The sequence below is a fragment of the Cololabis saira genome, chromosome 12, assembly GCF_033807715.1.
Source record: "Cololabis saira isolate AMF1-May2022 chromosome 12, fColSai1.1, whole genome shotgun sequence".
Lineage (NCBI taxonomy): Eukaryota > Metazoa > Chordata > Actinopteri > Beloniformes > Belonidae > Cololabis > Cololabis saira.
This window is the reverse complement of record NC_084598.1, coordinates 33481390-33496798: the sequence shown is the minus strand read 5'-3', so window position 1 is coordinate 33496798 and position 15409 is coordinate 33481390. Positions and strand designations below refer to the sequence as shown.

Genomic DNA, 15409 nt, shown 5'->3' with positions numbered 1-15409 from the left:
TGCTTTTCCTGGTTTTTACTAAATATTTAGGAGAAATTATTAACAAATAAAGTTTCCATTATGGCAGAGAAAAGTAGAAACTTACACAATAAACTCACTGATAATATATTTGCTTTAATCTACTCAATTTTATTGTATTTTTTGTTTGGAGCCTGAACTTTTTTTTAGGTTATTTAGTCATATGAAGATGAAATGTATTATGCATTTAATAATTAATGGTTTTAATAGAGAATGTAAGATTCGGGCTGGTTTTCATTATTTCGGTGGGTTTTACGTTGCATTTGGGCTGGAACCTGTCAGATCTGGCAACCTCAACCTCGGCACTGGATTTCTTAATGAATCGTCTTTTTGGTCACAATAAACTTGCTCTCATCAACGGCGATGTCCCTCTGGATTGAGAGCAATGTGAGGTTTGATCTTCTGGTCTCATCAATGCAGCCCGGAGAGAGTTTTTAATCAACTTCAGCTGCTGAAACTCAGCATGAGTTTAAGGCTCTGATGCGACAACTGGCTCGACGCGCACCCTACGCCGTAGGTTCTGCGTTGGTGTAACGCGGAACCATAAATCCGCCTTAAACAGACAACATGCGCCCTGCGAACCCGTGCATGACAGGGAGACACACAGTTTAAGATTAAGATTCCCAGAATATTCTAATTTTTTGAGATAGGATATTTGAGTTTTCTTAAGCTGTAAACCATGATCAGGAATATTAAAATAATAAAAGGCTTGCAATATTTCAGTTGATTTGTAATGAATCCAGAATGTATGACATTTTTGTTTTTGTAATTGCATTACAGAAAATCACAATATTCAAATTTTCTGAGACAGTCCTGTACATGTTGTTCATTGGCAATCGAGTTATGGTGCAGCTCAGGTGATATTGCGGAGTAATCCAAAAGTAATGTAACTAGTAATGTAACTAGTTACTTTCAGCAACCAGTAACTAAGTAGTGTAAGGGATTACTTTTTTTTAAAATAACTAGTAATATGTAATGGATTACTTTTTTTGAGTAACTACCCCAACACTGCTGGCAGATGGGGTGAGCATGAGAGAGGGGAGTGGAAAAGTACTGAAGGCAGATCAGAGCGGTGGACTGACCATGACAAAAACAGTGAAAAATGACCCACACCAGGCTATCCCGGAGCTGCCCCTTACAGCCAGGTGTAGTATTTTAGTATCCTGGCTTGATGCCTGCAATGAATGGTGCGGCTGCTTGCCTCAACCCAGCCAGTAGCGAGTGATGCAAACGGACCACCACCAAGAAGGCCAAGAAAAATATGCTAAACTGTAGATCAAGCATCAACCATCTTACTTCTGCATTGAATCCCATATAGAACTAAGTTTCGTGTGCAGTTCCTCGACTGACCGTCACAGGCCGGCTCCAAAAGCCAGTGGATCTCTATTTTAAAATGTCCAACTTTAGAGCAAAAATAAACATTTACAGCCTCGTTTAAAACATAATTTTGTTCTAGATCTTTTGATTTTCACACCCATGACAACTCTGAAGGGTTTTGTTTTTTTTTGGACCACGCCAGGAGAGTTTGTTAAGCAATACATTTATTTCTAATATGATTGATTGGCAGTCGACCAATTGTCACTTTCTCATCCATAATCGTCATGCTACCCTTCATGAAGCAACCACCCATTTGTACAAACCCCAAACACGATGATCCTTTTTGATTTCGCTGTCGAGTCAATGTGTTAAATGGTATATCACGTTGTAAATGTCTGACGGCAGTTCAGCAGATATTTTGGAGGGGTTCGGCTGATGGAACTGGGAGCAAAGCTAACTTCACTGCAAAAACTCAAAATCTTAACAAGAATATTTGTCTTATTTCTAGTTAAAATGTCTAATTTTTAGTCAAAATAAATCTCATTACACTTAAGACAAGAGTCATCACCAGAAAAATAACTTGTTATTTGACAATTTTCACCTGTTTCAAGTACATTTTTACTTGAAAAAAGTAGAAAAATCTGCCAGTGGGACGATATTTTTTTTCTCATTACAACCAAAAAAATCTTGTTCCACTGGCAGATTTTTCTACTTATTTTAAGTGAAAATCTACTTGAAACAGGTGAAAATTCTTGTTTTTTCCAGTGATGAGTCTTGTTTTAAGTGTAATGAGATTTTTTTGAATAAAAATTAGACATTTTAACTAGCAATAAGACAAATATTCTTGTTAAGATTTGGAGTTTTTGCAGTGCAGTGGTGTGAAAGCAGAAGTCTGGTTCACGCTGATATTTCTTACAGCGTGGAGCAGGGAGGCTCGGCTTGTGCTAAAGTGAAAGCAAAAGTAAAAACTGCTGAAAAAGCTGTGTCACACACAGTCTGGGACACCGACAGACCACCAGCGTCCAGTCCAGTCTCCGGTCGGTCCAGAACCAGCACCAGCACCGATCATGCTCCAGAGTCTGAATCCCTGCTCGCAGCAGGCTGCAGGTTTCAGCTTTGAAAACAGTCGCAGGTGAAGACACGCTGCAACCCAGAGCAGAGGTGAGCAGAGGTGGATCCACACTGACGTGCTTTTGTTTTGTGCCATTTTCACAGGAATGCTGTGCTGGAGTCCAGTTTGTCAGAGCAGGGCTATAAACCTCCCGGCGCCAGAAAGACTGGAACCACCATCGCTGGGATAATGTTCAAGGTGAGGAACCCCTGACAGAAGGCACACTGCAAAAACTCAAAATCTTAACAAGAATATTTGTCTTATTTCTAGTTAAAATGACTAATTTTTAGTCAAAGCAAAATCTCATTACACTTAAAACAAGACTCATCACTGGAAAAAACAACAATTTTCACCTGTTTCAAGTAGATTTTCATTAAAAAAAGTAGAAAAATCTGCCAGTGGAACAAGATTTTTTTGCTTTTATGAGAAGATAAAGCTTGTTCCACTGGCAGATTTTTCTACTTATTTCAAGTGAAAATTTACTTGAAACAGGTGAAAATTGTCAAATAAGTTATTTTTCCAGTGATGAGTCTTGTTTTAAGTGTAATGAGATTTTTTTGAATAAAAATGAGACATTTTAACTAGATATAAGTAATATTACTGGTAAGATTTTGAGTTTTTGCAGTGCAGAAGTCTTTACAGCATCTCTGCTTTCACTCATCATACACGATGTGCTGACTCCCATGTCCACCTGACACCCCGATCACGTATCAGAGGGTTTTAGGTGTCGAAGGTTCACTGTAAATGTTTTACACGAGGGAGAAGAGAAACACTTCCTTGTTGGAACAAGTCATTGCTGTGAACCAGGAAGCTCTTTCAGTTCAGCGAGTTGTAATCACACTGCAAAAAACTCTAAATCTTACCAGGAATATTTGTCTTATTTCTAGTGATGCACCGAATGTTCGGCCGAAAATAGTGGGGGAAAACCCGAATAATTAATAACGGCGTGTGATGACGCATTCATACAGCGGACAGCTGGAGTGAGCGGCGTTAAATGCAGCATGTCAGATCATTACTTGGATGTGGGGGAAAAGCAGAGGACACGATACATGATCCAGGCTGAGTTGGATTTGGGAAAGCCGCTTGGTGATGAAGAGGGTCATGGGACGCACAGCGCAAGAGAAAAGAGCCGATGCGGTGCGCCTCACTGTCTGACATGACGAGATCCTCCAAGAAAATAACCCAGATGCAGACGACAAGCGCAGCCGCTCAACAGTTAGATGGTTATCTGTCAGGAGGAGTCTCCATCCAGGAGGATAAGCCTCTCGCCAGTAGCGGAACATGTCAGAGCTGGGCCGGGGGGCGGGCCATATCATGACCGGGCCCTCTGCAGCCCGGAGCCTATACCCGTCTCATTAACATAGCCTACACATGCTCAACAGAGGTGGGTAGAGGAGCCAAAAATTGTACTCAAGTAAAAGTACTGTTACTTCAGAATAATATGACTCAAGTAGAAGTAAAAACTATAGTCATCCAAATAATTACTTGAGTAAAAGTAAAAAAGTACTTGGTAAAAAAACTGACAAAAGTACAAAATAATCATCTTCAGGCAAATTAAATTGATAAAATAATTATTTATATATACATTAAAATTAATAAAAAATAGCTTAAATTAAAATAGGCTTAAAGTAAATTCAAGTACTTTAATAAATAATAAAATAACAGAATAAAAAAATAAATTAAGGAGAAGTAGTCCAAAATCTCAAGCCTTTGTACTTTTCTTTTTTAACCAGGCTCCGCAGGCAGAACTAGAACAAGCCCATGAACTCATATAAACTCTGTGTGTGTGTTTGAGTCTGTCTATGTGACAAAACATGCAAAAACAACATTTTTCCCAAAGAATCACTCAGTGATGTCATGAGATTGACATACGTCAATCTCATGACAGTACGCGGATAAAAGGGATAAAAGAAAACTAACAGCTCAATGTAGCCTAATGTAGCGGAGTAAGAGTAACAGTTTCTTCTTCACAAATCTACTCAAGTAAAAGTAAAAGGTATAGTGATTCAAAACTACTCCTAAAAGTACAACATTTCGGAGTAAATGTAACTCGTTAATACCCACCTCTGATGCCCAACAACGGGACTTACAAGCATTACCAGATGTAAGAGCAAAACATAGCCTGTTAGAGATCATGAAAGATAATTCTCAATTTTTCTTTTTCAAAAATAAATGAAAAACTGCAAAGAACCATTGTTCTGTATTATTCGGTATTCGGCCAAGTGTTTATTATTATTTTCAGTTTCGGCCATAAATTTTCATTTCGGTGCATCACTACTTATTTCTAGTTAAAATGTCTAATTTTTAGTCATAAGATCTCATTACACTTAAAACAAGAGTAATTACCAGAAAAATAACTTATTTGACGATTTTCACCTGTTTCAAGTAAATGTTCACTTGAAATAAGTAGAAAAATCTGCCAGTGGGACAAGATTTATCTTCTCATTACAAGCAAAAAATCTTGTTCCACTGGCAAATTTTTCAACTTATTTTAAGTGAAAATTCAATTCAATTTATTTATTTGATGACAGGGACTGTACATGTCAATGAACACAAGTGTAAACATGTATGGTTATAGCCATAGGCTAATTTCCACCATTCGTCCCTGTGGCAAATCAATGCCAAACATAAAAAGGAAAACAAGATATAGCAACTAAAGACAACATTTAAGAACACGACTAAGCTAGATAAAATCAATAAGAAATAAAAACATGTTACGATTGATACCAGTAAGTGACCGACCGTCATGTCTAAAGTGCTATGTGCTTAAGTGCAAGAGATTTAAAGTGTCAATGCAGATTACACATCGTCCCATTATTTCTTGAAGTGCTCCAATTCACTTTAAATCTACTTGAAACAGGTGAAAATTGTTGTTTTTTTCCCAGTGATGAGTCTTGTTTTAAGTGTAATGACATTTTTTTGACTAAAAATGAGACATTTTAACTAGAAATAAGACAAATATTCTTGAGTTTTTGCAGTGCATGGCTCAGGTGGAGTGAGGCTCTCCTCTTTCTGTCGTAGGATGGAGTGATTCTGGGAGCAGACACCCGAGCCACGGACGACATGGTGGTGGCCGACAAAAACTGTGAAAAGATTCACTACATAGCTCCAAAGATCTAGTAAGTACCGTCCGTTAGTGGGTTTGCTGGTCTGTCCTGTAATCACTCGGCATCACTGGCTGTGATGTGTTGGTTCTGTCTGGTGAAGTGCCAGCTCACTGCAAAAACTCAAAATCTTAACAAGAATATTTGTCTTATTTCTAGAACGTATGAACGTATGTTAATTCTAGAACGTATGAACCCCCCCCCCCCTTGATTATGTGATATGTATTATTAGGGCCCGAGCACTTACAGTGCGAAGGCCCTATCGTATCTGTAGGATTTTTTTTTTTTTTTTTTTTTTCCTCGTTTTTATTTTTCCGACGAAATGAGGGCCTTTTTGCCCCCCTAAACGTGCCCCAAAAGTCACCAAATTTTATTTGTTTGTTTTGTCTTTTGTCAATGTGTGGTTGTATATATGGGTAAGATGTTCTTATGTGTAATATTTGTAATTCATAATACTAAAAAATCAATAAAAATATTTGTATAATATAGATTTTGAATCACAATAAGCTTGATCAAACAGGTTCTCTAAACATGCTCCCATTGGTTAACTCTGTCCTCGCTGTCCTGCAGCTGCTGTGGCGCCGGTGTGGCCGCAGACGCAAACGCCGCCACGCAGATCATGTCGTCCAACGTGGAGCTCCACACACTAAACACCGGCCGCCCGCCCCTGGTTGCCATGGTAACCAGACAGCTGAAACAGATGCTGTTCAGGTGAGAAGAAGGACTTTTATGACTGCAACGCAGCCGGGATTCATGTTTTGTTGTCAGCAGCAGGATTTGATTTGATTTGATTTTATACATGTAAAAAACAACAATTAAAGAGAAGATAACAAAACAAAACAACAAAACAAAGAATTTCATACTTTAACACTTAATATCTTAATTTACATATGCAAAAAGGAGTAGGAAGAAGTGTAAACTTTCAAGTACATTTTCACTTGAAATAAGTAGAAAAATCTGCCAGTGGGACAAGATTTATCTTCTCATTACAAGCAAAAAAAATCTTATTTTAAGTGTAATGAGATTTTTTTTTACTAAAAATTAGACATTTTATCTAGAAATAAGACTAATATTCTTGTTAAGATTTTGAGTTTTTGTAGTGCATGTTTCTTTGTTCATAAACATCCACATGTTTACATGAATACTATTAAAGGAAGGTGGTATGCTGAAGTGACGTCTCTCTGGTTTTCCAGGTACCAGGGTCACATGGGTTCATCTGTGATTGTCGGAGGAGTTGACGTGACTGGACCTCAGCTGTACAGCGTTTATCCCCATGGCTCCTACGATAAGCTGCCGTTCCTCACGATGGGTACGTGTTCAACTCTGCAAAAACTCAAAATCTTAACAAGAATATTTGTCTTATTTCTAGTTAAAATGTCTAATTTTTAGTCAAAAAAATCTCATTACACTTAAAACAAGACTCATCACTGGAAAAAAACAACAATTTTCACTTGTTTCAAGTAGATTTTCACTTAAAATAAGTAGAAAAATCTGCCAGTGGAACAAGATTTTTTTGCTTGTAATGAGAAGATAAATCTTGTCCCACTGGCAGATTTTTCTACTTATTTCAAGTGAAAATGTACTTGAAAAAGGGGAAAATTGTGAAGTGTAATGCGATTTTTTTGACTAGAAATTAGACATTTTAACTAGAAATAAGACAAATATTCCTGGTAGGGTTAGGGACCGCAGGCCAGAACACAGCTCCCGAGGCTCCAGCCTGCAAACCTGCACAAAAGAGAAAAAAGGGGGGCCGGCACAAGAAACTACAGGAACGATGGACAAAAATGATGAGATATTTATAATAAATAAAAATGGTAATAGAGAAGAGAGGAAGGGAAAAGGAGAGGAGAAGAAGGGTGAGAGGCACCGCCCAGCGGATCATGTCGGTGCCCCCCTGCAGCATAGGCCTATAGCAGCATATCTACCGCGAAGCTATATTTTTAAGTATTTTTAAGTAGATCAAGCACAATATTTGTATCAGTGTGGGGAGGCAACAAAACGGCTAGCATCTACACTGTCCTGGGCATGTTGGACAGGAGTTCTTCATCTTCAATTAAACCCAAAACCTGAGAATCAATACCCTAAATGTTAGAATCAAAACCCAGAATCTGTAACCTGGAAGTCCAAACCTCTTACCGCGAGTGCGATCCTCCTCCTTGGTTAACTTCAGTTCTGAAACCTTCTCCATTTCCAGGAAGTTACGTTTCTTACCAGGGCGACTGGAACCACTTCCCCATTATCCCAGTCCAGAGGACTCGTTTAACATCGTTTAACCTTCTACGACCTGCCGCACACATCTGAGATATTCTAGTCCGCTCAGCTCCGCTCGGCTATTTTCGTTTCTCTCCTCTTCTGCATCCCAGTCATCAAAATTGTTAAATTCACCAAATAAATTAAAAAAAAATGACAAAATCCCTCATTGACCGAACTTGTTTTCTAGGTGTAGGTTATCACTTTTAATGGACACCTGCCAGCCAATCAGAATCGAGTATTCACACAGACCGTTTTATAGTCAACGATAAACAAGTGTGGCTCGTTCACTCTGGGTCTGTCTGGACCAAGATCTGGCACAAAGAGAACGAGACGTGAGGCTAATGTTACATTTGTGGTTTCAGGTTCTGGAGCTGCAGCTGCTGTTTCTGTGTTTGAGGACAGATTCAAACCAAACATGGAGGTGAGCCTGACTCCCTCCTTTTATTACCTTGCTATCAACACAGATGGACCCACAACTGGCCCGTCCCACTTGGGATAAGAAGCAGAGCCTGGGGAGAGCGGTGTCACACGCCGGGCGCCGTGCAGCTTTTATCACCAAAGTTAAATTGAATTGATTGACATAAATCAGGGGTCGGCAACCCGCGGCTCTAGAGCCGCATGTGGCTCTTTAGCGCCGCCCTAGTGGCTCCATGGAGCTTTTTTTTAAATGTTTGACCTTTTTTTTCCTTTTTTTCAACATTGGACATCCACCATGTTGCATTCTTTCTTCTTGGGAGGAAGTTATTACAATGATTCAAGCTCGGTTGCATTTTCTCAGGAAAAGCGTCTCTGATACATCAATTATTTTAGTCCCCTTTCCAACTGCTCTGTACTGCATTGTTAAAATAAATCAATCACAAGTTTACCCACAACAAAGTTGATAGAGAAGTCAATGTACCGTAAGTATCTGAAACAAAGTCTTGGCCTTACTTGACAAAGTACAGTAAAGCCTCATGATGCTTTGGGTTTCTGGCTTGGGCTTACTTAGAGGATGTGAGTATGTGATGATAAAGAAATGAAAGCTCTTTGTTTTGGTTTTCATCAGTGATCTGAGACAGCTGTTTGCCTTTCTTTTTCTTTCCCTGACCTGGGATCACCACCGGATGTGCCGTACCTCTGCTTGGTATTCAGTGACCGTTACCCGCTCTGTCCTGGACGCTCCTCTTGTCTCCAGATGATCCTGATAAACTAAATAAACTTCTGCTCTTTTCATTAAAGCTGGAGGAAGCAAAGCAGCTCGTGAGAGACGCCATCGTTGCGGGGATTTTCTGTGACTTGGGTTCAGGCAGCAACGTGGACTTGTGCATCATCACCGACGCTCGAGTGGACTTCTTGCGAAGTTACGACAGGCCCGCGGAGAAGGGCAAAAGGTAAGCACTTTTAGTCACGCCTCCTCCAGGTGACGTGGTGGTTGGCAGCCAGTGTTGTGCTAGTTACTGAAAAATAGTAACTAGTTACCGTTACTAGTTACTTCATTAAAAAGTAACTCAGTTAGTAACTCAGTTACTTAGACCAAAAAGTAATGCGTTACTATGAAAAGTAACTTTTTAGTTACTTTAAATAAAAACATTATTTTAAATGCTCCCATTAACGTCCCTCTAGCCTTCATTTCAGCAGGTACTGTCTGGATTTGCATTGTGCATCGTGTTCTGCATTCTGTTTGGCTAAACAGTCTCCCCGCTTCTGAGAATAAAAAGATTCATTACTGGAAAAAACAACAATTTTCACCTGTTTCAAGTAGATTTTCACTTAAAATAAGTAAAAAAAATCTGCCAGTGGAACAAGATTTTTTTGCTTGTAATGAGAAAATAAATCTTGTCCCACTGGCAGATTTTTCTACTTATTTCAAGTGAAAATTTACTTGAAACAGGTGAACATTGTCAAATAACAAGTTATTTTTCTGGTAATGACTCTTGTTTTAAGTGTAATGAGATGTTTTGACTAAACATGAGACATTTTAACTAGAAATAAGACAAATATTCCTGGTAAGATTTTGAATTTTTGCAGTGAAACCCCATGACGGGTTGGTTTGAGACATGTCCTTTTGAGTCTATTGATCCTGTTCTTTCTCTCTTTCTCTCTTTTTTTTATTTAGGGAGGGCCAGTACAAGTATAAACCTGGCACCACCGCCGTCCTGACCAAAACGGTGACGCCCTTCACTCTGAACCTGGTGGACGAGTCTGTTCAGATGATGGACACTGAGTAGTGTCCTATGAGATGACGGTAGTCTCTGAATCCCACCGCGTGAGAGCATCAGATCAGCTTCATTTTCAAATAAAAAACTGAAGAAACATATCAACATATATGACATAACTGTTTTATTTGTTAAAAATATCAAATAAAATGTGTATTAAATCACAGTCTGTGTGGGCTGAATCAGTTTTCTCTCATTCCGACGGTCAACTTGTCCCGCCTTTGTTCTGCCCTGCTGTGTCGACCAGAATGGTGTAACATGTTGTTTTGCTGCCATTGGGCATGTTTAGGCCCTTGGGAGGTTGTAACGGAGAGTTAACAGGGTCAAACCAGGTCAAACAGGTTAACCTGAGCAGGATCTAGAGGTGACTGTATTGTCCCATTCAGGAAAAAGTGCTTTTGGGCCGTCAGCGTTTTCATACCGAGCATCTCATACATGGAACACAGTAGCAAATGTCATACGAGACAAACCCACCCTCACCTCCTTCATTAAACACTTTTTATCTTATATCTTAGTGTATTTCATTGTATTTTCTTCTATTGTGTATTTATTAGTGTATTTTACTGCTGTGTGTCATCATTTCTTGGACTGTATGTAATGTATGTGTGTCTGGAACCTTCTTTTACATCAACCAGGGACTAAAGATGCAAATTAGCCACTGGCTATAATCTAGCATATTTACATGAAAATGTTATTATTAATATGTACTGCCCCTGGTTCCTTTCCTTTAAAAAATAAAATACAAAATACAAAGCTGCGACCGCTGCATTGTGGAAAGTGGGAGAGGAACAAGGATGGCTGCAAACTGCCTTAGAGGATGAAATCAGTGAAGGGGATGGTTAAAGACGGCCCGGTAGGATCGTCTTGAGAGCGCCCTTTAGGCCCGCTGCCAGGACGTCTCTCCACATGACGAGCAAGCAAAAGACTATTGATCTCTCTGGTTGAAGACCAGAGCACCTGTGTTGGGACTAACACGTTATTTAGTAACGCGTTACATTAACGCCGTTAGTTTGGCGGTAACTAATACTCTTAACGCATTACTTTTTAAATTCAGTAACGCAATTACCGTTACCAAACGGTGCATTACTCCGTTATTTCTGGCTTCAGGGAAGCTTTTTTTCCCCACAGCGGAGACCGGAGGAAACGTAGTGGGCATGTGTGCATTCAAAAACATGACCGGTCATGGCGAGCCAAGAGAAAGCGAGTTTCGCAACGTGGAGATATTGTCATTACAGTAATCCCTGGTTTTTCGCAGGGGTTACATTCCAAAAAGAACCCGTGATAAGTGAAATTCTTTTTAAAATTATTTTAGAAGGCTTCAAATAGCGGAGATCAGCACCTATTTTACTGCTCTTTGAGCCGCTGCATCCTGACTCGCTCTGTAGCGTCTTTTTCTTCTAAAGCCGCGATGCAGGTGTGTTTTTTCGAGAGAAGAAAATAGTTATGGGTCATTGTTGTCGCTCTTGTTTTTCTTCTGGGCAAAAAGATTCTTATAAACCGACATGCCACCATTGATTATATCTGAGACTTTAATGAACGATTCATCAAAGGGTCCCGTTCCTGAGCTGCTGCTGAAGCTCATTGGTCGTTCTCAGCTTGTTGCTAAGCGACCAACGTTATTGACACAGGAAGTGAAGAAGCGGGGAGACTGTTTAGAATGCAGAACACGATGCACAATGCAAATCCATGCAGTACCTGCTGAAATAAAGGCTAGAGGGGCATTAATGGGAGCATTTAAAATAATGTTTTTATTTAAAGTAACTAAAAAGTTACTTTTCATAGTTACATTACTTTTTGGTCTAAGTAACTGAGTTACATTTTAATGAAGTAACTAGTAACGGTAACTAGTTAGTATTTTTCAGTAACTAGCACAACACTGTTCCTCTAACACTCCTGCTTCTTTGATTGACATGCAGTAGGCGTGTTTCCGTTGGCCTGGTGAACAACATGTCTGCGCTCCATTAGAAGGAAAACAGGCTTGAAAACAAGTCTTCAGAAAGCAAGGGGTCACGTGACCTAAAGCTGCAGCAGAACCAGGTGGCACCAATCAGCACGAGGCAGACGTTAAAGAAACCGCAGAAAACAGGGTGAACACCGCAACCAAGGCAAGGCAACCCAGGCAAAATTAGTTAATTAATCTACTGTACTAATGCAATTACTAACCACTGGCTACGGCTGTAAGCTGGCTTAAGAAAACATTAATGAACTCAACAAATAAGTATTATAAAGCAGTTGACATTGATAAAATGTAATGTATTCATATTTACCTAATAAAAACTCTCCTCACAAATTAATAACAGGAGCTGTTAAACCTCATTACCATTAAAAGTAATCACTGGCAAATCCCACCATGGCTAATTGGCCGAGACGCAGGCAGATCTCGCAGTGACAGTCACAACGTAAACAGAGTGGCATCTCAGACATCGAGATGGAAGGCCAAGACGCACACGTCACAAACTGTAGGCTGAACAACAAAGTGGCAGTTGCAAGATAGAGGGGGAAAAATGAAGAAAAAGATTACTAATTTAGAATCAACAGCATAAACCTAAATGCACAAAATCAGAACATCATGCTGCGTTATCATTTCGCTGTTGCCAGGCAACTGCAAATTAGGTGACGGTTTGCTGTCATTCACCCAGCCAGCTGTTGTTTTTGGTGCGATTTGACTACACAAGTGTTATATAAAACGAAAGGGTTATAAAACAGGTCTTTTGTGGTTTAGTGCTGCTTCAAAGCCCCCCCCCAGTTGTTCCCCCATCCATGAATTCTTATTATTTCTCTGGTGAACAGAAAAATAAAGAATAACAAAACAGTACCACAAAAGATTAGGTGAATTTGTTTTGAGTCAGGGTGCTCAAAGCACTCTTACCCAAAATGCAAAGTGAATAAATCTGAGAGAAGCAATGTGTAGCGCATCCAGGAGCGTTTATACATCTGCAAGGTCTCGGCAGATATATACAGTGTACATGAGGCCATCCCTCGCTTCTTAAGCCCCTTCTGCTGTTTCACTTCAACTCACAGGTTTCTCTTTAAAGTAACTATTAAGACAGCATGACAGACTGAAGTGGATGTAAAGTTTTATCTTGTTTACAGGCAGCTTTCCTGCCATGAAATGCTGACTGGATGACCACTGTCGTGATCATGGCAGTGGAAGGTGGAGATGGGATCGTTAAAATCCTGGTCCTCAATGCTTACATAAGCAGATCTCGTGCCGCTAACAGATTGGCAGCTTTTCACTTGTCGAGAAAGAATGGGACTTTGGGGGATTCACTTGTTTAGCTTTTGATTGCCTTTAAGTTTCTGCTGCACAGGAGCCTTCAGGATCTGTAAATCTGCAAGCTAGTTTGCTGAGGAGCTTTTATGTCCTTGCAGCTCCTTTTGGTTTTAGTTTTTGTGATCTCAACTACCCACCCATGACTGCACTGCAGGTAAATGATTTTAACAACCTACAACTGGATAAATACTTTTGATAGAAACTGGTGGAATATGGAGCTATAAATCAATAAAGTCCTCACATTCTTGAAACAAGGCTTTTTTACCTTTTTAGAAATGATGTTTTGCAGTGCAATCAAATGGCCAGAATATGATAAAAGAAAACATATGTTGCTCTCTGTCTGCTGCCCTTTGTTATCACTGAATGGTCATAAACTAAAACCAATTTGTTTTTCAAACTTGATTGAACCAAAAACTGCTTTAAAAGCCAAAACGTTCTTTCAACAAAATCAGTATTGTGAACATACTTTAAGACACTTGCAGCTCAAATCCAATTTTTATCTTATCGTGGTTGACAGAGTAGACATCTTTGACATTCTTCACAGCCAAAAACTCATATGAAAAACACTTTTTTCAACTCAGATTTAAACTATATATGTAAAAGGCAAATTCCAATCGGATTTGCACAGATGCATCTGAATCTGAGTGGTCCAGTTGCTCAATTGAATTGAATATACTTTATTTATCCCTTGTGGAAAATTCTTTCATCACAGCGCTCCAGTGCACAAATGACAAAGATTAAATATTAAATATAACAACAATTACAAAGTAAATTGACAAAATGACCCAAATTTGCAACCCCAGGCCCCAACAATGTACAAGATAAAATATAAGGATAAAATGAAGATATCAAATATAGTATCTAGCTCAGACATGGGCAAACTACGGCCTCCGGGCCACATAGGCTTTTTAAACTCGTCCAAATTATAGTAAAAACCTTGTTCATTTTCCCCTTTCCCTGCAATGCCCACATTAACCCAATAGATGGCGCATGCGCAGTCAAACACAATGACCGTTGTTGGAATGGCGCGTGTTTCACTTCGTTTTATGTCGCCATTCGAGCCCGACTCGCCGCATGGAACTGGTTGACAGAGATATAGTCAGAGAGTAAAAAAAAAAGTCCTTTAACTTATATTCACTAGCTTTGGTTGAAAGTAACGAAATAAAAGACACTGCTCAGCTTTTATTTTTTATCCAAGGCATTAATGACAGTTTTGAGATAACAGAGGAGCGCTTGAGCGTGGAATCTCTGAAGGGGAAAACGCGAGGAGAGAACTTTTATGAACAGGTGGCTGCTGCCATCCAGAGAATAAAATGTACCAAGTCCCCACGGATGGATCGCCAAATTTAACTGGAAAAAACGTAGGGCTGCTGAAAGGAATCCAGGATAAATTGAAAGAAGAAAGTCCTGATCAGGACCTTACTTTTCTCCACTGCATCATTCATCAGGAGTCTCTGTGTAAGTCTGTATTGCAGCTTAATCATCGTCAGTTCATTAGTTCAGCTCCTGTAAGAAACCGATGCGCATCCCCAGGACCTACTTCATCACTCCCTTGGTTAAGTTGGTTAAGTTAAGTTTGGGGGAAGTGTTTCAAAGGGTTTGGGAGCCCAAAGAGGAGATCCACTCATGTTTTAGGAGTTAATGGGAAAATCCAACGAATTCCCCGAGCTGAGCGACACGCACTGGCTTTGGGAGTTTGCACTTGCGCTGGACATAGTTTCACACATGAGCGAGCTGAATCCAAGCTGGTTTTATTTTCCAGGCAAATGTCAAGGAAATTTTTCGCACATTTTCCCACACTAGCCATGCATGAAGAGGCCGCCCGAAATGCGAAGAAATACTGCAAATCAATGGATGACCTGCACAGAGAATTCTGCCGTTGGTTCTGTGATTTTGAAAAAATTGACAAGTCACTTCAGCTGGTGTCCTGTTCCCCGTCACAACATCCCGAATCAGCACCGCAGGAGCTGCAATGGAACTGATCGATCTTCAATCTGACTCCGTCTTGAAGGAGAAGTTCAAGACTCTTAAACTGAATGATTTTTATGCTTCGCTCAACGAGGCCACGTTTCCAAACCTCCGGCAGAGAAGATGCTGGTGTTGTTTGGCTCAACCTTCGTGTGTGAGCAGACTTTCA

General features: G+C 39.8%; 1 protein-coding gene across 1 annotated transcript; it reads left to right on the top strand.

Annotated features, from left to right (window-relative positions):
• Positions 1-2296: 2296 nt before the first annotated feature.
• On the top strand, positions 2297-10164 carry psmb10 (proteasome 20S subunit beta 10). Its single transcript, XM_061735055.1, has 8 exons — positions 2297-2467; positions 2551-2644; positions 5468-5565; positions 6121-6261; positions 6744-6859; positions 8166-8224; positions 9022-9173; positions 9899-10164. The coding sequence occupies exons 1-8, from the start codon at positions 2403-2405 to the stop codon at positions 10008-10010; spliced, it is 837 nt and encodes a 278-aa protein (XP_061591039.1). The 5' UTR covers positions 2297-2402; the 3' UTR covers positions 10011-10164.
• Positions 10165-15409: the final 5245 nt, after the last annotated feature.

Excerpts from the sequence above, each read along its gene's own strand:
- psmb10 (XM_061735055.1), top strand. The coding sequence starts at position 2,403 with ATGCTCCAGAGTCTGAATCCCTGCTCGCAGCAGGCTGCAGGTTTCAGC. Across the intron at positions 6,860-8,165 it reads GCTGCCGTTCCTCACGATGG|GTTCTGGAGCTGCAGCTGCT; the intron begins GTACGTGTTCAA and ends TTGTGGTTTCAG. Across the intron at positions 8,225-9,021 it reads GATTCAAACCAAACATGGAG|CTGGAGGAAGCAAAGCAGCT; the intron begins GTGAGCCTGACT and ends TTTTCATTAAAG.